General features: G+C 31.4%; 2 protein-coding genes across 3 annotated transcripts; both read right to left on the bottom strand.

Moving 5' to 3' along the window:
• Window positions 1-8,186: 8,186 nt before the first annotated feature.
• LOC107913898 (transcription factor bHLH68) lies at window positions 8,187-11,507 on the bottom strand. The gene is made up of 8 exons (XM_016842566.2): window positions 10,981-11,507; window positions 10,505-10,871; window positions 10,344-10,418; window positions 10,000-10,065; window positions 9,512-9,577; window positions 9,233-9,289; window positions 9,086-9,130; window positions 8,187-8,590 (listed from the first exon to the last, which is right to left on the bottom strand). The coding sequence occupies exons 1-8, from the start codon at window positions 11,154-11,156 to the stop codon at window positions 8,456-8,458; spliced, it is 987 nt and encodes a 328-aa protein (XP_016698055.1). The 5' UTR covers window positions 11,157-11,507; the 3' UTR covers window positions 8,187-8,455.
• Window positions 11,508-20,292: 8,785 nt separating this feature from the next.
• LOC107914175 (peroxisome biogenesis protein 2) lies at window positions 20,293-24,253 on the bottom strand. 2 transcript variants are annotated; one of them, XM_016842971.2, is made up of 8 exons: window positions 23,889-24,253; window positions 23,288-23,404; window positions 23,040-23,193; window positions 22,290-22,426; window positions 22,103-22,203; window positions 21,702-21,819; window positions 20,986-21,152; window positions 20,293-20,647 (listed from the first exon to the last, which is right to left on the bottom strand). In XM_016842971.2, exons 1-8 carry the CDS (start codon window positions 23,994-23,996, stop codon window positions 20,518-20,520), a joined length of 1,032 nt encoding a protein of 343 aa, XP_016698460.1. In that variant the 5' UTR covers window positions 23,997-24,253; the 3' UTR covers window positions 20,293-20,517. The 2 variants fall into 2 exon arrangements, with proteins under 2 accessions (XP_016698460.1, XP_040958922.1); XM_041102988.1 differs by having other exon boundaries at window positions 23,288-23,436; window positions 23,889-24,064.
• Between the last annotated feature and the right edge of the window lie 1,898 nt (window positions 24,254-26,151).

The raw sequence follows: 26,151 nt of genomic DNA, 5'->3' as shown, positions 1-26,151 counted from the left end.
TGGAAGGTTTAATATTTTGACAAATGATGCATTCTATGATTGACAAATCGACACCCTACTACTATTGAAATTATGTTGGTCTCGTTTTTGTAATCATGATTTTTTATCTGTTGATTTATAATTAGAGAATATTACATGATAAAATCATTTTTCACTTTTTGAATTATATAAATAATCTATTTTGTCATTTATTTTATTTTATTTTTAAGTCATTACTATTTAATTTCATCTTTTGGCTCATTTTTAATTCTTTTTTTAATCCCATTTTAAAATATTACATAATTTATTTAAAATTTAAGTCTATTTACTATAATTTTTAAATTATTACTATTTTATTTCTCATATAATTTTTATTTTTTAATAATTTACATGCTTACTCTTGTAAATTATTTACATACAACACATATCATAAGAATTATAATGTATCGATTCATTTATATAAAATTACAAAAAAGTGTGGAAATGTTGAAATAAATGATTTTGACAATGATAAATTAATTTTATGATTTAATTTTTAAATATATTATTTTTCAAATGTTGCAATTTTTAAATATATGTTTAAAAAATATTTCAATAGATAAATATAAAAAAAAATTGTGCATCACACGAATATACAAATGAGTATAGTCAACCTTCTCTATAACAACCTCATTTGTCCGCCAAGATTTTGCATGCTGTAGAGAGGTGGTTGTTATACATCTATAACAACATGTTGCTATAAAGAGATAATTGTTTTAAACCTACAAGAAATTCATATAATAAATTTCCATCAAATGAAGAAAGTGAGAATTATGTTAAAAAAAAAAGAAAGTATGAGTCAAATCAACAAATTTAAAAGGTATGTAGCAGGTGCATACATTATTGCTTTTATACATATTTTATTCTACATTCTTTCACATGACTAATCATGTAGTTCATAAATCTAACAAGCTCGACTAATTAGTCTGATTTATCAAATTAAATTAATTAGTTTATCATAAGTTATTAAATTCAAGCAATCAATTTATAAGTTTATGATGTTCCAAATTCATAGTAAAATATTTAATTAGGGAATTTAATAGTTTTTTTTGAATTGGTATATTTAATTACACTCATTAAGATTATTTCATTTAATAAAATACGATTAATTGATTTTTCATATGAAATTTTTAACATTTTATTGAAATAATATTTTAATTAAGATCATTTTTATTTAATAAATTATAGTTAATGGGCTTGCTTATATGAAATAGGTATAATTTTACTTAAAATTTTGGACAATATGCTGTTATAGAGAACTAATTTAATAAAGAATGTACTTTACAACTATAACTGATACTTTTATAAATGAAAAGTTGTTGTACAGAATTAAATAAAATACATAAAAAAGAAGATGATTCTACTATTATAAATAAAATATTATTTTAATAGATGACTGTATTATGACATTCTTTTCCAAAACTTAAATTAATCATTTATCTTAAATCCAACATCAAACAAATAATCCAACCCTTAAATAAATCTAATTTGATTAGGGGTGAGCATTCAATCGAATTGAAAATTTTCGAGTTAATCGAGTTTTCGAATCTCATTTTATCATCCTAACTTTATTTGAAGTTTTCTCGAATCGAGTCGAGTGAGATGAAATTCGATTCGAATCGAATATATTTGTTCGAGTTAAATTTTAAAAAATAATTTTGGGTCCCTGTAACCATTGTCACCCATCGTAATAAAATTTGTCCACCTTAATCAAATTTTTTATTAACTTTCATCACTTCATAATTTATTTATTAATTTTTTATATACTGGTTAGCTTCTTTGCTTGCTTAGTTGTTTCAATTATCTTCAGATTCTTGTCACTATGTATTTTAGAATTAAAAAATATATTAAATGTAAAAATATGATTTTTTAATAAAAGTTATTTTAAAAATAAAATGTGAAATTGATACCAATATAAAATTTTAACACGAATATTTTATGGCATAAGTAATAATTCAATTTTAATATAAATATTTAATATGAATAAACAATTGAATAATATAAATAATATAAAATGTGAAATTTAATTTAATAATATAAATAGTAGATATAAATAAAATTATTACTATTTATGTTTATTGATTTTTTTTGGATAATTTTGATTTTTTATTTGAGAGTAAAGGGTGAGGAGTAAAAATTTAGGGGAAAAATAAAAAGTTTGGGGGAATAAAAGTTTGAGGGAAAGTAAATAGTTGGAGTAAAATTTTGGAGGGAAAATATTAAAAAAAAATTGGAGGGGGGAGGGTTTGGGATAGATGGGAGGTGGGATGGGAAGGGAATAAAAATTTTAGGGAGAAAGTGGGAGGGAGTAAAAACTTTGGGGGAAAAATAAAATGTTTTGAGGGTTTTTTGGAGTAAAATTTTGAGAAAAAATAAATGGGAGTAAAATTTTGGTGGGAAATGAATTTTGGGTAGATTGGGGGGTTGGGAGGGGAGGGGAGTAAAAGTTTTGAGGGAAAAGTAAAAAGGTTTGAGAGTTTGGGGTAAAAATGTAAAATATTATAGTTTAATATTCGAATTATTCGAATTATTCGAATTCGAAAACTTAACTCGATTCGAACTCGAAATTCGAAAAAAAATTCGAGTTGATTCGAATAACTCGATTCGTTTAACTCGAAATTTGAATTTTTTTTCGATTTTTTCGAGTCGAATCGAATTTTGCTCATCTCTAAATTTGATTGCCATTGCAAGTTCCATAAGCTCATTTATAAAGTGTCAAAGATATAAATTAAATAAATCGAAGAACCCATTATAAAACTTGTTTAGGGCCTAGTGGCCCAGTTAAATTAGTTTCATTGTAATTCCTCCTCCCCTGATACTACTGACTGAAGTGGTTGAGCTGGACTGATGATGATGCAAGAAATAACGTCAGACTTACGAGGGCAGCAAAGGGGTGTCCCAGGGTCACAATTGAGTTGATTGAGTCAGTGTATGTAATCTAAAAAAGTAGTGTAGAAAGACCCGAAAGCCATGGGGTCCATTTTGGCATATTCTATCGGGTCAGGTGAGTGGTCTCTGCGTCTGCCACTCCCACTGTCATGAGCCATGAGCCTTTTCCCACGCTTGCTCGTATTTCAAGTTACATTTGGCTAAGAAATATATAAGGATTTTGCCCCAAATAATAATTTTTTTTGTTAAAAATAATTAAAAAGTTAATCAATCAAAATTTGGGCTAAATTAGGTTTATATGTTGTTTTTTTTCATTCACTTTTTAGGTTTTTTTAATTAAAAAATTACTCGCTTTTGAAGAGTGTGTGTAAAAGTGCGTCTAATTAGGTGCGCTTTCTGTACAGTTAGATGAAAACATTTTCCTCCAATGATAATTTCCCCAACGATTTTTTGAACGTTGGTAATAGTAAGAATTTTTAAGGGCCAATGGTAAAATTTTTTCTTATAAATATCAAACCATTTTTTATTTTTTTCACTCAAATCCAACTATCTCTATTCTCTCAATTCTCTCAATTTTCTAAAATTTTGTTCTCCGTTTTCCGATACACTTGTTTAAAAATATTATAGTTTTATTTAATTATTTCGTATATCATTTGTTTCGATTAAATTTTCACGAATGATAAACTCTCTAATTCGTTTCGACGACAAACACATTTTCGTCGCTCAAGCGATAATGGTAAGACGAAATTTAAATTTTCGTTATTTTCAATTAAATTAAATTTAAGGTTTTTTATTTTTAAAATATTTTAACTTAATTTATTTTGTCAATACAAATAGGTGGATAATCGTGTTTTGGAGGAATTCATATATAACTTGTCAAAGAGCCTAGACACCGAAATTCGTGGTTACTTGTAAGACAAGGAATTCTTGCATGCAGCGAGTGTAAAATCACACTCGAGGACGTAGCTTTACAACTTGGTTTACAGGTGGATGTGTCAGTTGTCACGGGGTCAACGATCGTTCCCAGTAAAGAGGATATTTGTGAGACATTTTTAGAGAAGGTGCCGAACAAGTTTCAAGGTGGCCGAATAGATATGAAGTGGTTGGAAACCAATTTCATATATCTTCCTTCAAATGTGCCTAACGTCGTCAAAGAACAATACGCCTGAACATTCATCCTGAGGTTAATCAATGACATTTTAATACCCGATAAATCTTAAAATTTGGTACACATAAGGTGGCTACTATACCTACTCAACTTCAAAGAATGCAGACGACTAAGTTGGAGATTAGTCATCTTGGCCACGTTGTATCCCGAGTTTGACTTCTACTATGCTTGAACATCCACTCTCCATTTGAGAGCCATCTTGTGTCTACATCGGTGTCAGCCTTCGAATAAGAATGAAATGTTAAAGATATCAGTTGCCTGGAAATAGAGAAAAAAATTACGTTGATTACACCGGAAAAACCTTCATTTTCCCCTATGATTATGGCATCAATCTTATGTATGGTATATATAAGGCATTATTTGTGAGTATCCAAAAAGCTTGAACTCGTGACAGTATAACGACTATCAATTGGCCCCCAGTTATACTCGAACTGTGACTGCATCATGGCCGCCGACTAGGACCTCTACTTAGACTTCAACACGTGACCATATCAAACACTATCACCCCGAAACCTGACTTCCATAGTATGGGTTTCTAAGATAATTGTCCTATCCCAACATAACATATGAAATGTATGTGTTCAAAGACGCGTTATCGCATCTCGGCCCTTCAAATCTACCTATAAACTTTCGCGGTTTCACTCCTAAAATCCTAGTCCTAACAAAATTAAAATAAAAAAGCCGAAACCTACTTTCACACTCTCTCCAAAATCGATTCCCTAATTAAAAAATGATCTAAAAATCCAATTAAAAAAAACCCGACATATACAACTAATTTATCCCAAAATTTGTAGTATTTATATCTATATAAATAAAAGGTGATATACTGTAACGCTAATGTATAACTTTTTTTTGTTTTTACTCTTTTCTCCCACAAAAATCATTCATTCATGTTATAACATATAAATATAATTCAAACTATAAATGATGCATTACTCTAATTATATAATCATTACTACATCCTCTGTGAGATAAATTGATTTCATATCAGATAATGTCGATTGGTCAAAAAAGTTTAATTTGGAAATCTTATACGCAAAGGTTCACTCCTTTTATGAAATTATAGCAAAAATTTATTCTTATCTACATCATTCAATGTCATCAAGTGCTTTCTTTACTTTTCTTTTTAATGAAAAACCAAATCAAATCATAACCAATTTTTAAAAGCCAAAGAAATTAAATGTGCCCCAATCATAATTTATTAAATTAAAAAATATTTTTCTATTAGGATAATGTTTAACTGATTATAAAAAAAATGATATAGATAAAGATGCCTTATTTATTTTTAAATAAAAAAGAAAAAAGGCATAACATGAATGGTACACATGGATTGTACTCTCATTGTCAAAGGCCTAATTATTGTGAATTATAAAGTTTGTTTTGAGCGTGTGGAATGGGTGATATTTACTTAGCACCATCATTGCATTCTTAACATTACTTTCCCATTCAATGCCTTTTATATTTCAAACTCTCAACATTATTGCTTTGGATATAGTTTTATGGATGTAACTTATAAATGATTCCATATTTTAAAATTATATTATAAATACTAGAAATTGTGAATATATTTGAAAACTACGTCATGCAATAAATAATAAAATGTATTATTTAAAATTAATTAATAATAACACATGCAATATATACAATATTAAAATGGAAAAAAATTAGATTGAATTGTGAGTACAATAAAATTTAAAGATATAAATATATCAGAGTAAAAATATTAAATGCACTACAATTGTTTATCTTGGTATTGTCATCAATCTTGAGTTGATGTCGAGTTAATTCGTAACACCAACTCAAATAATAATATTATCAATATATATGATTGGAGGAGATAATAAAGTATGGATAGTAAAATTAAAATGTATAAAACATATTAGATTATTTAGAGGTAAGTTAAAATCTTGTTAACCGGTTTCAAATCTCATAATAAATATTTTATTTTAAATACGAAAGGATATTTTCATAATTTCCCTCATCGAAGTAGTGCCCAATTGACTCAGGACAACATTGTGAAAGGTTTAATAATAGTATAGATAAATAATAATAAAATATTAATGATATGAAAAGATAAAAATAATAAAATAATATTGATATTTGACAAACTGAAAATGAAAAAAGAAATGTATTGACAACATTCGCGAAAAGTGAAAAATATTTTAAAAAATTTGATGTGATGTGAGTAGTTTTTTTTTTTTAATTATATGCGAAGTGTATGGTTATTTTCATATATAGTAGTTTTTAAAAACAAATGGTTAAGTTTTTTTAAAAAATATATATTATATAAAAATAATAAATGACATAATTATTTTTTATAATATTTTTTATATGATTAAGATATTTTTTATATTCATTTTATGATTTATAAAAATTAATCTTATCAAGACTCATGCTTGTCTCTCGTAATAATGTTGTTTCCAAAGTTCAAATCTGAATTCTCTTTGAGAGTTCAATGTACCTCACACGATAAAGACTTCAGCCTCAACAAGAAAAGAACAATATTACAATACATTGACAATCGGTTTTATTACAACTCAAGCACAACATATTAAGGGTGATTGCAAGCACATATCGTGATAAAAGAACCAGCTACAGAGGGTCTAAAGTGGTGGGCAGAACCAACAAAAGAATCAAACATCAACTAAACTGGAGAGGACATTAACAAATCCATCCCTAAAAGCACTTGCAAAAACAAGACTAGAACTTGTACAAGACAAGACAAAAAAAATTCCACACATTTCATAAGAAAAAATGAAAACTTATTAAACAATGAAAAATAACAAAAAAAACACATAAAACTTAAGACAACACGGGTCCAAATTGACTTATGAAGTCATTTATTATTCCTAAATACTCGCAAAATAGAAACATATCAAGAAGTCGACGACGGGTCATCATTCAAGAATCAACGACCAACCCACCTTACAAAAGAAACTACTGGTGGTCAGTGAAGGTTAAGTGACGGCGAGCACTGACTTTTATCCATCACAGCCCACAAAGACAATATGGATACTTACAAAATAGATTTACAAATTGAAAAGAAAGAATACATGTGAGATGAAAAAGGAGAAACAAAGAAGAGAGCATTGATAGGGAGAGACGGGGAAAACGGAAGACAAGACAGATGATAACACCATTAGACAAATCAAATGAGAAAAAGCAAACCACCCAAAGGAAAAAGGAAAAATTTTAGGTTAAGTATTGTTTGAAGAAAATGTATATTGACATCTAATGTTATACAAACCAAAAATAAAGCGGGTTTATTTATACTCCTAAACCGGTTAATATACTATTCAAAAGTGAGTAAAAATGAACAATAGCAATAAGCAATCAGGTCATGAGCAGCTTAGTCCCTTCCAGAATAAACAAGGCAATTTAATTAATACACTATTCAACAAGTTATTTAAAAATAGTTGTAAAAATCATAGATGCTTCTCTTCCATTGGTTGAATTGTGGAAATTTTCAATAAAATTAAAAAAATATTATATAAATATAAAAAGTTTGGAACATTTCTTTTCTAATTTTTAAAATTTTGTTGTAATTTTTTTGAAAATTTTAAAATATTTTTTTAATATTATATAATTTTTGAAAATTTAATTTTTTAATTTTTAATATTTTTTTTGAATTTTTATACTTTTAAAGAAATTAAATATATTTTTTTAAAATCGATTTTTGGAAATTTTTTGAACTTTTATAAATATTATCTTATATAATTTTGTTGATGTTTTGTTGTTAAATTTTAAAAATTCAACCAATTTTTATTACATGTGACCATATTTTTCACAACCGCGCGTATTTGGTTAGATCAACTTTTATTAAATGAAAATGATTAATGCGACTTATTTTCTCAATTTATGCTTTGTTTATTTTGAGGGACTAAATTGCTCCTTATTAACAAAAATATTAACGTGTCTTTAATTATCCTTATTTTCAAATTTTATTTTAAGGGACCATTTGAGTATTTAATCCATATAAAGAAAAAAAAAGAAGAAGAGAGAGATGGGTTTATCAGTACATGTGTGAGAATCAAGATTCTTTCCTCAAGAAGAAAGAAAGGTGCTTCCCCAACAAGGTTTTCTTTTTTCTTTTCATTTTGAGAAGGACAAAAATAGAAACGAACTTCTTATATAGATGAAGCAATGTCATAGTTCAAAGGAAACTAAAGTACAAACTATTCTACATTAATAATAATAAGCAGAAGAAGAAGGAACAATTAATATAGGCACTTTTTGGAATGCAATAGCATCATGAGCAATCAGCCTTATGATTTTCAGCAGAGTGACTGCTCATGATGTTATATCATTCAATTCCATCCCACTCAATGCATACTTTAAACCTTAGCTACCACATACATATATAAATATATGTGTGTGCGCTTAATTAAAAGCCGCACCGAAAGCCGGCGACCAGTAGTCGGCACCATTGTCACTTCCGACTTGTTGGGTGCATGATACAGGAACCAAGCACAGCCCTCTACTCCTTAAGTCCTTTGACTTAGGCTCTTGCTTTTCCTGTTTTTATATATTATCAAATTAAAGTTATATAATAATAATAGCAGTAATGATGATGATGATCATGCAGGATTAATATGATAAATAATTACAGTATAAATGAACAATTAGTCAAATGAGAGAGAGGGGGGTATCATTATCATATCAAGAAAGGGCTCTTCTGGTTAAGGAGCCTTCCCTTTTGCTTTTCTCAACAGCTACCTTTAAAAACAATTAGAAATGGAGAAGGCAAAGGAAAAAAGGCATTGGAACTGTGTCTATCTTCAACACTTTTTCTTGCTTTTTTTAAAAAAAAAATTATTACATATACTTATGCAGTTCCAGATTATGCTTTTGATTAACTTTTATTCACTTAAATGTGTTGTTGTTAAAGCTGAGAACCTTGTTCTTTCAATGCCTTCCTTTATAGATAAAATAATAGTTAAAAGAAAAGTGCTTTCCCATCCATCCCATCCCCCTTTGCCTTTGTGAGTTGATTGATCCAATAAAGTTTACCTGTCCTTCATCTTCAGGAAATGCACAATTCCTTTCTCCTTGACCCTAATAAAGTTTACCCATCAATTAATTATATCATCATATACTATAATTGTATATATCTAATTGCATTGGGAAGTGGGTTTATGGATATGTATGGGTACTTACAGATTGTTGGTTTCTCATGTTTGGTGATGCAGTACCCAAGTAAGGGGAGCTAAGAGCCTGCATTTTAGATGGGGAAAAACAGAATAATGTATACATATATTGTTTTGATGACTTTCCATAACTAATGGTCTGGAAAAAGAAAAAGCATGAATTATTGAAACTTTAAACGATACAAGTATAGATGCATGCTTGCTTTTCTCCTCACTGATTTCAATAAGCAGGTGTATAGGGCATGCAGAGAGTATAAAGATGAATGGGTAAGTGTTGAAGAAACATCACCTCAATTTGACTTTGAAGGAATCTGATATAACCAATAGCTTCTAACAACACAGATGCTGTGTCAGTCTGCAAAAAGAAAAACAAACCCAAATCATCTTTCTCAGATTTCCCTTTAATGTTAAAAGCCAACAAGCCAGAACGCAAAAAGAAATCTCTCTCTTTTTTTATATTAAATCATTTTATTTGTCTTTGAAGAAAATTTGTATTGATGAAAAAAAATTATTAAAATTAGAAGTTTGGTTTCTACAGTGAACCACAATTTTTTAACGTTAAAAACTGTGCCAAAAAAATTAAACAAACAAAAAAATGGCATTGATCAGTGTACTGGACACAGTACATAAAAAAATAAAAGAAAGAAATCTACTTATGGGTTTTATCATAGAATAAAACTTGTTCTGTAAAATGTACTATATATTATTCTTTGTGTTGGTTTATTGAGTGTGGGTGTGTGTAGGTGATGAAGAAGGTTAAGGGGATTTTTGGATTACCTTTCCAAATGGGGAAACTAACTGGTGAAGTGCTGTTATTCTATCTCCAAGCTTCTCCTTTCTCACCTGGATTTATCATATACATAAGGGCATAAAATTCAGCGCACGCACACACACACTATTAATCAAAGTTGTTTTTTTTTTTGCTTTGCTTTGGACCCTCTTTTTAATTTATTATTTTTTATAAAATGGTAGCTGGTAATATCTTAAAAGAATAAGACATGCTTGAAAATGGACAATCAAGAACGACATATATATACAAGTAACATTCTAGGCAGACAAACACAAATGCACAAGCACCCAGAATTAAAAGAGAAAAAGAAAGAAAGATTCTGTGTGTTTACTTTCAAAGGTGGTTGGCTTGAAGACGTCTGAACCCTAGCTTTCTTAAACACCCCACCACTGCCTTTGCTATTACACTGCCAAAACACAGATTACCCAAATAAATGCAGGATTTTATCAAAACTCTTTACGATTATTATATATAAGTAAAATCTTTGTTTACCTCAGAAGAATGGTCCACGGGTGGTTGAGTATTAGAGATAGACCCATCTGTGGCCTTGTTATAAGTGAAGTCTAACATATTACTGCTTGAAGTGGTGATACAGGACCTGGGGCTGGGGGATAAAACTGCAGTTCCCATGATTTGAGACCAAGCAGCTGGTGGAACTGGAAGCCTAGGTGCTTGAAATTCTTCACTGGCATGATGATGACCGTACAAGTTGCTATGTTGTTGAGTAACCTCTTGCTTTATAACTTCAACTACGGGAACCCTCAGAGATGGATTCAGGATTTGGTTTTCCCAATTTTCCAACTTTTTTGGCTGGAAATTACTTGGACATAACCTTTCTTCTTCACCGGAGAATCCACCCCTACCCACCACAACCACATAATTAACCTTTGTTAGAAAGATAAACCAAAACAACACATATAAAGATATAACAAGCATGAACAAAAAGTAGAGAAAAAAGAAAAGCTCACGAGAGTAGTTGGCTACATGACTGAGGAAGCTCTTGGTTATCAGGCAAAGAAGTAGCTGAATATTCAACAACATATTGAGGGAAGAGGGATGGGGATGGTGTGGTTAACAAAGTTGAAGGGTGTTGAGAAGGTGGATGCAAATGCATGCTCCACCAGCTAGGGTTTCCTGCCATCATTTGTTGCAAAAAAAAAAAACCAACAAAATTTAGTTCAATTTCATATGCCTCTGATCCTTCAAAAATAAGTTCCCCACACGCACAAGAAGGAAAAAAAAAAGTTGCTTTCTCTCTTCTTTTCCTTTTGTTTTGAACCCTTTCACTTCGGTGAGTTTCCTTGTTTAAACACCCAACCAAAGAGGGGTTTGTTAAAAGCTTTACCAACAGTGCCTTGGTCCTTTTGTTTGCTTTCTCAGATGAGGGTGAAGAAACTTGGAAAGAATTTTTATATACAGGGTGGGGTTTGGGAGCTTTGCTTCCCTTTTCTTTCTTCTTTCATTTATTTAGTATTCTTTTTTATTCTTAGCTTTTGCTTTATTATAAAGTGGGGGTGTAGTTAAAAAAGAAGAAGCTAGTGGGCAGTATTTTCAGTCCTTAAACTATTAGGGCCTCTACCACCATAGTTCCTTGATTTGGGGTGTTTTCTACCTTGGGATTGTTTTAATTTTGTGTCTTTAATTAGCTGCTAGGGTTTAGGGTATATAATGTTGGGTTCCGTAATTTGTAAAAAAAAATGTTTAAATGGGATTAAATTAATAAGTTTGATTAAAAATTAATTGGAGTATTGGTTTGGGGGAGGGAAATTAGATTCGTTAATTCGCGAATCACTTTAAATAAGTTTTTATTTTTTATTTTTAATAATACATTTAATTAAATAAAATACATGGTGAGACTAATTTAACCATAATCTAATTCCGAAAAAGCTAATATTTAATAGATGGTATTTCTTAAAAATATGTAAATTTGATTTCAGTTTCCATCCTAACATCATATTAAAATATAAAAATAAAAATAATTTACTTCACCCTTAGTTCAGGGGTTTCATACCTTGATATTAGTTACCATGATTTCTGAATTATTATGCAATCAATACATATAGAGAGAGAAACTAAGTACCCCCCCAAGCATTCTAAAACATTAATATATAATCTTATTAATGTATACATTGTCGGAACCGTCAAACATTATATGTTTTATCTTATTCTATATTTTGGGATTGCTAGCTACCACTTTATACACATGCTTCCAAATGATAGTGGGATTAATGGCATTTATAAAATATCCATTTAATCAACAGATTTTCAACGTTTAACAATTTAGTCCTCACATGGCTAACTTTCCCATTTTTATTAAAAAATTGACCAAATACACTGAATTTTCACATACTAGATCTAGTTCGTTTAATCGATACATGAATTATTATTCAATTATTAAAAATATGTATGCTAATTTGAAATTGAAAGTGTGCACACTGGAACATATAGCAAAAGCATGCAGAAAAGGAAGGGCCATCGATTTGATTGTTGATTTAATGTTTGAGACCATAAAAATCTTTAAAAGAGATGAAAGGAGACGAATTTCTTTGAATCAACTTATTTAATTTAAGATGGAAAGAAAGAAGTTATATATATATAGGCAACTGACAATCTTTTGAGTTTTGAGTAAAGACAACATTTGCAATGCTTTAAACTGTACAAAAGAGATATTTCAGAACTGATCCAATATCAAGGAGGCCCGCCATTTCAAACCAAATTATTCAAAATAAAAGTATATACGTGTCGCCGATTCAGTCTTAACTCAATTGATATGGCATTGTCGTTAATGCAAGAGAATGCGGGTTTGAGTGCGTTGAAGCACATTATCCTCTTATTTATGGTTTGAAGAGAGACTATAATTAATTCTAAGTATTATGTCAAAAAACATATATTAGCAAATTTTATAGTTAGATTATTTAAAAAATACATTTACACGTGTATGTATATATATGATTGAGTTTAAAGTTTATAGGTCTCTTTGGTAAAAATAAAACAGGTATGTACTAACTGAATAGGTGTGGAATTTTGAAGACCCCCCCCCCCAACTTATAAATCCGTGAAAAATTGCAGGTGAGCAGGCTTGAATGATGAAGCAGCAGTGGCATGGGGTTTTTTTTTTTCTTAGCAAAGAATTCTCAGTCATGTAATAATGTAAGTAAGCTAAAAACAGAAATAGTGCTTTTTCCCTTTACCCTTATGCTTCACTTTTCAATACTGTTTCCATAATTAAGGACGTGCAATCAGTTAGCAATTTTGAATATAAATAATTAATAATTGTAGTACTAGTACTAGTACTAGATTCTTCATTATTTCTTGCTCTCACCTCGCTGAGCGCAACTCCCACGGGTGGCACCTTGCAACCATGATCTTTGTCAGCATACACATACTCGATACGTGGAGTGCTTTCAATTTATATTGTCAAAGATAAATGTTGAACCTCTTCTTTACATGAAGTAGATTCATTAATCCCATCATTGCTTTGCTAAGAAGGTTATCATGTTCCCTAGGAGATCGATCATGAGAAGACTAGCACAGATATGTGTCAAGACTTAGTGCCAAGGAAGCAACCAACTTCACCTATAAATACTCTTTGGCCTAACCTCTCATCCTTATGCTTTTCCTTTCTCCAACCACCCTTCTCAACGACTATTGGCACACCTCAATTGTGTGAATAGCCATTCCCTTCCTTTGTTTTTTTATCTAAAAGATTTGGTGCAATGAGCGTGGATGTCAAGGCCATCCTGAAGAGTGTATCCATAAAAATTCGATTTATTAGCTATCACCCAAGGATTATTGCCTTGATTTTTATCCTTCATAAATTGTCTATGCGTTTTCCTTGCAACCACCATCCAAGGTCCAAAATTTTCCGTCACTACCATCTCATCTCCCTATTATTCCATTGACTCAATGACATCAATTGGGTTCTTTTCAGTATTAACACCACCAACCTTAGGACAAATTTCTCGTAGATAACCATAACATCCACATTCAAAACAGATGTTAGGGATAGACTCATATTCCACACATTGAAATCGTCCATCAATTCTAACGATACTATTAAGGGTTCGTTCAAATTAACGCTAACCGTCAAACGAGTAAAATAACCCCATGCACATTGATCAATATTATATTCAATCTTTATTGCTTTACCAATCATGTTACCAATAGCCGTTAGAATACTTTGTAGAAGATTGATTAATATTTGGAGAAATAAAACAAAGAAAATGATAAAGAATATAATGGAGAAGAGAAATAAATTTTGTATGGAAGAAATAAAATTCTTTCTAACAAACCTTTTTTCAATCCTGTGAAAATAAGATCATCAACGTAAAGACTTACAACCATGAATCTTCCTTGAGAATTGTCTTTGATGTAGAGAGTATGCTTATATGGACATTTCTGGAATCCACACTTCTGAAAATAAGAATCGATGCGGCTGTACCAAGCTCGGGGTGATTGCTTCAACCCGTACAAAGCTTTCTTCAACCTGTAAACTTTTTCTTCTTCTCCTTTTTTGACAAACCCTGGTGGTTGATCAACATAGACTTCTTCTTTGAGAACACCATTCAAAAACGCAGATTTTACGTCCATTTGGAACATTTTCCAATTGTTTTGAGCAACAAGAGAAATAAGTAACCGAACTGTCTCAAGTCTTGAAACTGGAGCAAATACTTCTGTAAAATCTTCTCCTTCCTTTTGCTTGTATCCTTTTGCAACCAGTCTTGCCTTGTACTTGTTGATAGAGCTATTCGGATTCATTTTTGTCTTGTACACCCATTTGACTCCAATTGAATTCTTGTGCAGTGGAAAATCTGTGAGCTCCCATGTATCATTGTTTTCAATTGAGCAAATCTCTTCTTTCATGGCTTTCCTCCATATTTATTCTTGATATGCATCATCAAAAGAAATTGGATCTTCTCCGGCAAAGAAGGCAAAGAATACAACATCATTTTGCACAACTTCATCAGTTACATCATATAACTCTTGGATGCTTCTCGTTTTTCAGATCGAGCTGGATGAAAAAGAATTTGATGAAGAACTTAGGGAAGCAGGAGGATTTCCTGCTTGAGCATCATCTTCAACATTCTCAATTACTACCTCTTCTTCAAGTTCAAAAGGAAAAATTGGCAAATTTTCTTTTTCAACTTCCATATCTTCAAACATGGAATTTTCATCAAACTGAACATCTCGGCTTATCACAATCTTTTTTGTCACCGGATTGTACAACTTGTATGCCTTACTTCTTTCACTATAGCCAATGAAAATGCATTTCTCTGACTTGTCATCCAACTTGCTTCTCATTGCATCTGGAATATGAGAGTAAGCAACACTCCCAATTACTCTAAGATGACGAACACTAGGCTTTGTACCATACCACGCCTCATGTGGTGTGCAATTCTCCAAGCTTCTTGTCGGCGATCTATTGATAAGATAAACTGCACAGGAAACAACTTCAGCCCAAAATCTTCTTGATAACCTCTTCTTCTTAAAAAGACATCTAGCCATTTCCATAATTGTTCTATTCTTTCTTTCACACACACCATTTTGCTGAGGTGTATGGCGGACTGTCATTTCATGCCGGATGCCACTATCTCAGCAATATTTCTCAAATTCTTTTGAAAAATATTCACCTCCACGATCTGTCCGTAAGGTGTTAATTTTTAGCCCAGTAAAGTTCTCCACTTCTGCCTTGAAATCTTTGAATCTCTGAAAAGCCTCTGATTTTTCTTTTACACAATACACCTATAACTTTCTTGAGTAATCATCAATGAAAGAGATAAAGTAACGATTACCTCCCAAAGATAAAACTGTCATTGGACCACAAAGATCCGAGTGAATAAGTTGCAATGGTCTTCTTGCTTTCCACGAGGATTGAGAAGGAAAAGCAATTTTGTGTTGCTTTCCAAGCTGACATGCTTCACTAACATCATCAAGCCGATCGATTTTTGGTAAACCTTTGACCATCATCTTCCTTGAAAGCATCTCCAAATTTCCATAGTTCAAATGTCCATATCTATCATGCCATAACTTTGAAACTCCTTTATGAGCACCAATAAAGCAAGACATACTCTGATTTTGAAGGGTGAGAGAGAAAATATTATTTGATGCCACTTCAACTCTAGCAACAACCTGATTTTTTCTTGACAAATAGCAAGCCATGCCACGGACATGAATATCATACTCCTTCAAGAGATGCCCAACGCTAAGCAGATTATTTTTAAGACCAGGAACAAAATAAACTTCAGACATTTTCTCTACACTTCCTTGCTTTGTTTTGAACTCCAACTCACCAACACCGCTAACTTTGTAAGCTTTGCCATCTCCTACTTTTACTTCTCCACAATCAGATTCAAAGAACTTCGAAAATAAATTTTTGTTACTTGTCATATGCTTGCTAGCACCACTGTCTATGTACCAGACATCATCAATCTCTCCACCATGAGATACGAGCAACAAAGTTTCTTGCTTTTGCTCTTGATTATTTTGTACTGTATTAGCTTCATTTTTCTCTTCTTTCTTGTACCAGCATTCACTTGCCAAATGACCAGGTTTGCAACAATGATAACATTCAAAATAGCCACGACCTCTTTCTCTTTGATTTCCACGTCTACGTTCTCCTTGTGATCCTCTAAAATTCTGACTTTGGTTGGCTTCTTTCCATCCATTCTTCGTACTTGCATCTTCACCTCTTTCACGAGCATTTGAGCCTCTTCCTCTAAAATTTCTTCCTCTTCCACGACCACGATCTCTCCCTCTTTGATTTTTAAAATCTCTCTTCTTCGCATTTAGAGACAACTTTGACTGGAGTGCTTGATCTAGATCTACTTCCTTCTTCTTGTTGTTTAATCTTTCTTTATGGGCTTGCAACGAACCTGTGAGTTCATTAATAGTCATGGTACTCAAGTCCTTTGATTCTTCAATGGATACCACAATGTAATCAAATCTGGAATCCAAAGAACGGAGGATTTTCTTAACACCACGAATATCATCCATAGTTTCACCATTTCTTTTTAATCGGTTGACTATAGACAAAACCCGTAAACAGTAATCAGAAACTGATTTCGACTCTATTTTTTGCAATCTTTCAAACTCCCCTCGAAGAGTTTGCAATCGAACTCTTTTCACCTTTTCATCTCCTTTGAATGAATTTTGTAAAAACTCCCATGCTTGTTTTGCCGTGGTGGCACAAGCTATTTTTTCCCAAGCCGCTTCATATGATTGAACTCCTTGATATATCCAAAATAAGGCTTGTTGATTTTTCTTCCTTGATTTTCTTAAACTCTCTTTTTGAACTTGTGTTAATCCTTCCTCCTCTTCAGCCTCAACTTCATTATAACATTTTTCAACAATCTCCCAAACTTCTAGAGATCCAAGAAGAGCCTTCATTTGGATACTTCATTTGCCATAATTTTCTTTGGTTAATTGGGGAACGGAAGAAAGAGGAATAGAATTGTTCATTTCGATCGAACAAGACTCTGATACCAATTTGTAAAAGATTGATTAATATTTAGAGAAATAAAACAAAGAAAATGATAAAGAATATAATGGAGAAGAGAAATAAATTTTGTATGGAAGAAATAAAATTCTTTCTAATAAACTTTTTTTCAAATCACACTAAAAATCTTCATCACATACCACTCTTTATATAGGAGTTGTAAGTGACTATTCATCTATATCACTAAATGCTAGGAGTTATGACTATTCATGCATGTGTGTAACCTTTCATATTCAAGTCTCTTCACTCTTCATAATGTGTGTAACTTTTCATCTTCAAGTCTCTTCACTCTTCATATTCAAGTCTCTTCACTCTTCTAACTTTTCATAATTTATTTGTGCAAGATTAATTTAATTATGTGCCAACATGCTTCACTTATACATACCACCTACTAGACCTGGAAGACGAATCCATGCGGTAACATTCCTAGGGAAAGCGATACTTAGACAAAATGAACTACTCCATGGTTGAACTGTAAGATAATATCCAAAAATCACCCAAGGACCTCTTGACAGAGCCTTCGCATAATCATTTCAATATCCACCAACTGAAAATTTTGAGACAGCTTCTAAAGCATAAGAAGTTTACTCATAAAAGCATTGAAACCAATTTTCCTTCCTAGAAGTTTCAAGATCACAATACTAGCCATACTCTTCTCAATGAATGAGCGTACTCGAACAAAAAAGTCAATAGATGGGATTCTAACTCAATATCATCATCAAACCAAGAGGATCCTTTATCCCAGAGCCCTGACCACTGTTTAGAAGCGTATACTTGAAAGACGGCTAAGACACACTTTGCGGACAATTCACCAATCATATCAAACTCCGCATCATCCTCCCTCATCCTACTCTTTTTAGCAACTTGACTAATCTCACCCGTCATAGGCGGCTTCCCCATTTTGTCGGTACCTCCATCAGCAAAGGACATGAGAGAATCCATTTTTTATCACGTTATACTCTATGTTAGATCTCCTATAATTTAATATTATCAATTAAATTTGACAACTTGGTGTTGAAGATCTTGACCTGAGTGTGAAACCAAATAATCAAGTATATTGTACCGGAAGGGTAAAAAAGAGGGTGGGTGGGATGCTACACTTAATTTGACTTGAAGTACGTGATAGTTTACAAGGGAATAGAATAACAGAATTAGAGAAAAAAATGCACATAAAACAAAGGATTAATGGACAAAATGTGAGTATATGAAGCTACCCAGCTAGCTGGCTGGGATGATTATTTTTGTCCATTTTGATAGATATATAGAAAGATAGGACCACCTATATCATTCTCTTCTCACCAACACTTTTTCTCTGTTCCTCCATTTTTCAAGTTTGTCTCAAAAACAGAACATGTTCACCTGTTTTTTTGCTATTTTGTAAGAATACATAATATCTCCATAATTCTGTTCCTTTCTGTTTTTTCCGTAATTAAGCACTGTACATGTTTTGTTTTTGGTACTGATATTTCCTAATGAAATGATGGAAATGTCATCTTAAAGAACCGTGGTGGGTTTGAATTATGACTAGAAGACTAAAGTCGATACTTGTTGAATCAAACTTTATAATTGACCCATGAAGCAAAAGTCGGCCAAACTTTATTTTCATAGTATATAACTCAAAATAATAAAAAAATCGAAAATTAAGATTAAAAAAAGACCACCCTTCCAATTGGTTATGAATTTTTGTATTTAATTCTTGTAAAACCAATAAATCAATTGAAACTAGTAATTTAACTGGTTTAACAACAATGGGTGACATAAGAGAGGTCTCTGCCCACCACTTTTTGCCCCTTGAATGCAAATTTAGAGTAATAGGAAGAAGGGATCTAGGATTGATTCAGATTAGTTCGTCTTTTTCTTTTTTCTTTTTATTACTAAAATTTGCTGTTGTTAAAAAGATTAATTATACTTTTTTAAAAATATTAAAATAAAAATTTGTCATTATATTAATTTATAAATTTTGTTTTTTTTTGGAAGAATCTAACTGCTATTTTATTATTTTGGTTGGGTCACTCAAAGCATAAAACTACTTAATTATACTTAAATCTTAGAAATTCGAAGTTCCAAGAAAAGCGGAAGACATTTCTGATCATAATACTAAAGAAAGAAAAATGAGCCAAGTGTTTAAACCAAAACCCAAAAGGAGTTAAATTTTATCAAAATTAAATCACTAAAAAAAAGAGATAATGACAAAAAATCTCCTCCACTTTAACAAATTTATATACTGCCACGTGGCATTACTAAAAAGAACAATCAATCAACTCTAAGTACCTGAAAACAATCACTTAAACTAGAAAGAGAATGAAAGAAAAATGAAATCAATAAGTAGCTTTGTATTTAATTTAAATTTAAAAGGAAAGAACTTTTGGACTAATTGCTATGAGATCCTTAAGCTATAAGTCAAAAGCAGCTCATGATTTGACCTCCTATTAATAAACGAAATTAAAGTTCAGCTAAAGTACAGGATGTCATTATCCCTTAAAAAAAAGTGTTACCAGAACCACACAATTTGCCGCTAAATATGGGCCCTGTTATGCTTGTGAGCCTTGACCTGTTATGTTCAACGGCAGCTACCACGCCCGCCTATGCCTTTTGCATGACAGTTCCTGGGCTACCTATATCCTCTACTACAACCTAACCTACTTTATATGTAAATAGATTTGTCCATCTCAGCAACGACAATGGGGTTTTTACTCTCTTTAAATCTAATCAATTTTTAATGCAATTTGAATATGATATTCTTAACCAACATCAAAACGATGCTTTCAAAACACATTATGTATCATGAAAAAAGCCTCCCCCTTTTCCACTAGCTGCAAAAAATAACCTCCGTTATTAATGTCACAGTTGACAAAGAATCATTCATCCCCCCACCCCCACTGAATTGGGGTACAATTTTTCTCTGGAAAAAACCTTCATTTCAAAAATGTTTTGTATGCCACATTGGGGCATTTTTGTTATACAGGTTTCTAAAAGGCACAGCGCTCTTATCCGCATTTTCCTATGTAAGTTACTGACTCTGAGTTTTATGTTCAACATCACTGCCATGCCGCTGCATCGCCACAACAGGCTTGCTGCATCTGGAACACTGGAATGAGGGAAACGCAGCACAGCGTGTTCTAAGGCAGTAATAGCAATACCTGTGAATATCATTTATAAGCAAGCCACGTACGAAAATCCAAATGTATTTCATGGAAACAGCTGTTACGAGTAGCATTCGTTAAATTACCAAGATGCATGGTGACAGTATGCACATGGCATTCTTTTATGGAGCTCAAATTCATAAGACATATTTCAAGCCAGTTGTTCATAATTTAGGGCAATATGGAGCTTCATTTCTTTCAAAAATTAGGCCCCGTAAATAGACAGGATATGAAAAATCGGAACAAGGTTAAGTGTTGTTCACAGCATCACCCTGATATAACAACAAAAGAGCTAGAAGTGTATACAGGGATAGGAAAGAATTCAGTTAACTTACCGATGCCGACAAGGGAGAGCGAGATAAACAAGTGTTGGACTTGCCCAGCAAATGGGACAAATAGAGTCATCCTCTTTAGAACTCGAAGATTTGTCCTTTGAGAAAGGGTGAAGAAAACTTTTAACGGTTGATGAGTTAAGAAGAGGGAGAAGCAGCAACAACATCTCCTGTATAATGTAAGTATTATAGTTACATTCATTGCAGATGAGAAGAAATTGTTGAGCAGACTCAAAATGGTAAACAATCGGGTTATGATCCTATAATATACAGGCATTGGAGCAAACAAACTCCATGAGCAAATTACAAGCCTTAGACATCTCCTTCACCGAATATGTTAATGACAGAGTGTTAACTTCTTTATTTGTAGTTAAACGGAGACATGGTGGCAATACATGTGAAGTTTTTTAACCCCACTCTCAGAATAAAGCGTAGCCCTAAAAGATATTTTCAATTTTCCTTATTTCTTTTGTTTCCAAGTCTGATGGAACTCAATATATATACTTATTTACCAGCAATAGAAACTCCCATCCCTTCCTAATCATTTTGTCGATTTCTCCACAATATACACCTCACTTGATTATATCTTTTACTCTGGTAAAGACTAGCCTATAGACAAATATTAATGTTCATCTTATAAATAAAGAGTACATATAAAAATCTAGAAACTGAACATTCAGATATACAAGAATTGAGATGCTGGCTTTAACAAGGATTACCGAGAACTCATTCCACACCAACTGACGATTCATGTACTCAAAACTAACAGCTCGATTCATATTAGGGCTTTCATAGACAAGCCTCGCTTGTAATGATCTTTCAATAAGGTTTCTATACCTGCATTAAAACCAGTGGAATTGGATCAACTCTGCTGAAGAAAATAACAAGGTTTCTCAAACCAGCTAAAAGTTCTCTAGCCATCAGGTTTCATGTTTGATAGAATAAGGTAATATTTACCAAACCAAGAACAAGACAACCAGATTAGTTTCACACAGTGATGATGGCAAATGGAAAACTTAAGATGAGTTTATTTTCCTACAGTATTAATGAAATTCGAATACGCATGTGCTTCAACATTTATAAGGCTACCTCTTATGAAAAACAACACTTTGAAACCTACCTTCCAGTATAAAGAAATATGAGTAGGTTGCCAAATGATGCAGCCTTGAAAAGCCCTTCTATACGTTGCATCAAACCCCAAGCTCGCCGTGCCAATGGCCTCTGAAGAAGAAAGGAAAAAAAGAGTGTTGAGTTTAAACAGTGTCCAAACTCTTCCTAGGGGAAGAACACAAAGAAGAAACCAGAACCTGCTCAGAATCACCCCATCTGCGAAAAGCAGAGAATGACTGTAAACGAGCCCAGATGTACTGACCACCCACTGCAGCAACACAATACCACATCTTTTGAGCAAAAGTTAGCCCAGGTCCTTCCAAACCTGTTCTTACTGCAGAAAGATACGGAGAAAGACAAACTAAGGATGTAGGTAAGGCTGCATGAGAGAAAGGAGAGCTAAGAAAATTCTAACCAAGGTAAAGTGCTATGCAGATATTAGGATGAACTCTTCAAAACTGACAGTGTTAAATAAGGACAAATGCTCCATCTTCTAAATTGCAATAAAAAGGGATTATTTCAAAAAGGAATAGATGTAATTTTGATACAATAACTGATAATTCAGTCGCTGATAAAGCCAAGACCATAAATAAAAAAAAAGGACGAGGTACAAGAGAATGATTTGTTTGGCCAACTAATGTGAGGCATATCATACATAAACCTCAATTGAAATAAAAGTAAAAGAAACAAATTCCTGCTATTACAAAAAACAATTAAATCCTCAATAGCAAACAAATCAGTTATCACAGCACATGAGTTATATGAAGACAAAGTGGTTAGTAACAATGCTTATACATGAGCAAGACACCTTTCTAGTGCCAAAATATAACATAAAAATTTCAAAGATATATCTATCTTCATCTATATGATAAACATAAGAGAAATCAAAGAATTGAAAGCCAATTCTTAAGTAGCAGAATAAGAAAGAGAAGTCCAGACCTTCTTACCTTTTCCTCTTAATGCCACGGCACGTTCATCTGTATACCTCAGATTCATAAGTGCAATTCCTGGAGTTGGCTTATCTACCCAAATTGAAAACCGCCAAATGAGAAACTCGAGGAATGCATCGAGTTCTGGTTCGTATTGAAATAACATTCCTGGCTAACCCCCAAAAAAATAGAGAAACAAGATCAGAGAATTGCAAAGCGCAAGTTCATTTTCCATACACCACGAATGCCTTCAATAGCAAAAATACCTTCATCAAGGAGAAAACTTTAACCAGCTGTTCTTTTAACATGGCTGACAGCTCAATATCCAATCTAGCAGCATCAAATTGATTAACTCTAGATATTGATATCGGTATACTGGAATGCTGCAGTATAGCAGAAGTGTAAATAAAATAATCTACAAAGGTTCAAATAACAGCAGAATTAGATCAACAGGAAAAGAATTCCAGCTAGCAGTTGGATATTGATCTTTAACCTATTCACCATTAAGCATAAAGATCAAAACTTTTCTATTAAGCCTTCCATATGCATAAACAGAGAATTAAAAGTTCATATTAAAATTTTTACCATGACAATGCAATTCCATTCAGCTTTAGCAAATTTTATTCCTTGATACCCTTAAACTATTCCCCTTGCATAAAAAAGAAAATTCCCAGATACCATTTCAATAAAAACAAGTACACCCATGGATATTAAAAGGAAATTAGGGTACCCTAAAACATAATATTTTGAACTTTGAAGTGTTGCCAGGCAATTGTGTGATTAATCAAACAGATGAAAGGAAAATAAACAAAGGGTAATCAATTCTTCTGTTCAACTTCAATTAAAGTGTCACAAAAAGAAAATTACCTGATGAGAAAGAGAAACAGAGTGCCAGTGAGGAACTAGCCTTTGGTAAGAAGTAACCCAAGCATCTTCCTGTGGTGCTGGGGATGGATTGCTTCTTACACAAATCATTTGAAGAGATTACAAAATGGATTCTTTTTTGGGGGGGAGTTTTATTTGATGAGATTTATGTGTTGCTGAGGTCTTGAAGATGTAATTTAATTCAATTTTTTTTTCTAGGCTGAAAATGCAGCTAAAAACCTTGAGACTTGAGAGGTGGATTAGTTTTGGCAAAATTCGATTGCATCCGAAAAAACTCGAAAAAAAAAATGAATTTCTAAATGACTTAAGTTTTTCGAGGTATTCAGGTCAATTCGAATAATTAATTTGGGTTTGAGTTGAGTTAAATTTTGTAATTTAAATATTTTAAATAATTCGAATAATAGATTGATGTAAATACCTCTTTTGTCCATATTAATTTTGAACTCAACAAAAATTTTTAAAAAATTAAAATAATTTTTAAAATTCAAAATATTTATAAAAATTTTAAAATTTATATTTTAAAAAAATTATGAAATTTTTTAAAAAAATTCAAAAGAATATTTTAAAAAAATTTATCATACTAAATTATTTTATTTATTATTATTTTCTCTGACAAAATTTTTAAATATATATGGTTTTAAATTTATATACTCTAATATGGAATTAGTTATACTATAGCAAAATTTTAATTTGATATATTTAATTTTTTTAATTTAACTCAAACAATTTCACTCAATTTGACTCGGCTCAAATTTCATTTCACTCAATTCGATTCGAAAAAAATTTCAAATCGAATTAGAATAATAAAATAAAACTCATAAACTCGATTAATTCAAAAAAAAATTTACTTGATTCGATCGAACTGATAAATTGTGGACTTAGCTCACACATCCCCACCTTGATTTGTAAAATTTCTTTTGTTAGGTATAGAGGGTTTATTTTTTCAGTCAAATATTTTTAGATTATGTCACATTTCTTTTAATTTATTTGAAATGATTATAGGTGGAGTGATATAAAATTTATTGAATATATAAATGTATGAAAAGATTAATTATCATTTAAAAGAAAAAGTAAATTATGTTTTATAATAATACGATAATACTCGTCTTATTCATGGATTTTATAATAAGTATGGATGACACATTTACAAATTAGAATGCACAAGTGGAAAAAATTATATAAGAAATATATTTATAAAAATTAATATAAAAGGACAAATAAAGTTTTAGTTAAGATGCTAAATTTTAAAAACTTTAAAAATGAGTTGGTTTAATTTTTTAAATTTTATATAAAATTAGAAAAAGATGAAAATATTTATAGGATATATTTATTAAAAATTGTTTTTTTTAGTAATTTTGGAAGTTGAGCTTGAGACCCATCAACCTGGAACTAATATTACGATTCAACAATTTTATCATTGATATAATTTGTAAATATTGAGAATTAATTTTTTTATAATTATAATTAATTTGACAAAATATACAATCATTGAGGACTAAATATGTTATTATTTCAATTTTAAAACTATCATATCTTTAATCTACCACAAAAAGGACACTTGATTAAGAAGTACCAAAAAGAAAACAAACCCGATTAATTAGTGTCCATTTTAAACTTTTTTTGTTGGGTGACAAAAAGAAATTTGACCATTGTTGGGTGATCATCAATGTAATTTCCCTATAAATTATTAATTTCTACTTCTTTACTAAAATTAAACCTGACCATTTCAGTTAGATAATAACAAAAATAACATTACTTTACAAAGTAAATTATATTATTTTGATGATTTTTTTATCTTTTATATGGAAAAATATCAAATAATAAAATTTGAACTTCTTTAAAAATTTTAACATTTGTGGAAGCCTATTAAACTCTTCAATCATGGGTCAAGTTAGGGGCGAAGCTAGAAAAGAAATTTAGGAAGGCAAAATTAAATTGTTTATATCTTTATAGTTTTTAAAGAATTAAATCAAAATTTTATCATTTTTAGGAGAGGCAAAGTATAATTTTACTTTCATTAATTTAAAAATTTTTTTAATTTAAAAAGCCAAAATGATAAATTTTCCATTGTAGGGCACCTGTCTGCCCCTTAAATCCGCGGGTCAAGTATTTCTCACTCTCTTTACTGATGATCTTATGTTTTCTCACTGAAGCATTTATGGATCAAACGAGAGTTCCAAAACTGGTCCTTGAAGAGTTTTGTCACTATTCAAGCGACAACATTAGTGTGCAAAACATGAATACT

Source organism: Gossypium hirsutum, chromosome D10 (assembly GCF_007990345.1).
Source record: "Gossypium hirsutum isolate 1008001.06 chromosome D10, Gossypium_hirsutum_v2.1, whole genome shotgun sequence".
Taxonomy (NCBI): Eukaryota; Viridiplantae; Streptophyta; class Magnoliopsida; order Malvales; family Malvaceae; genus Gossypium; species Gossypium hirsutum.
The sequence above is the reverse complement of the archived record's forward strand: the minus strand, read 5'-3'. Positions and strand labels throughout refer to the sequence as shown.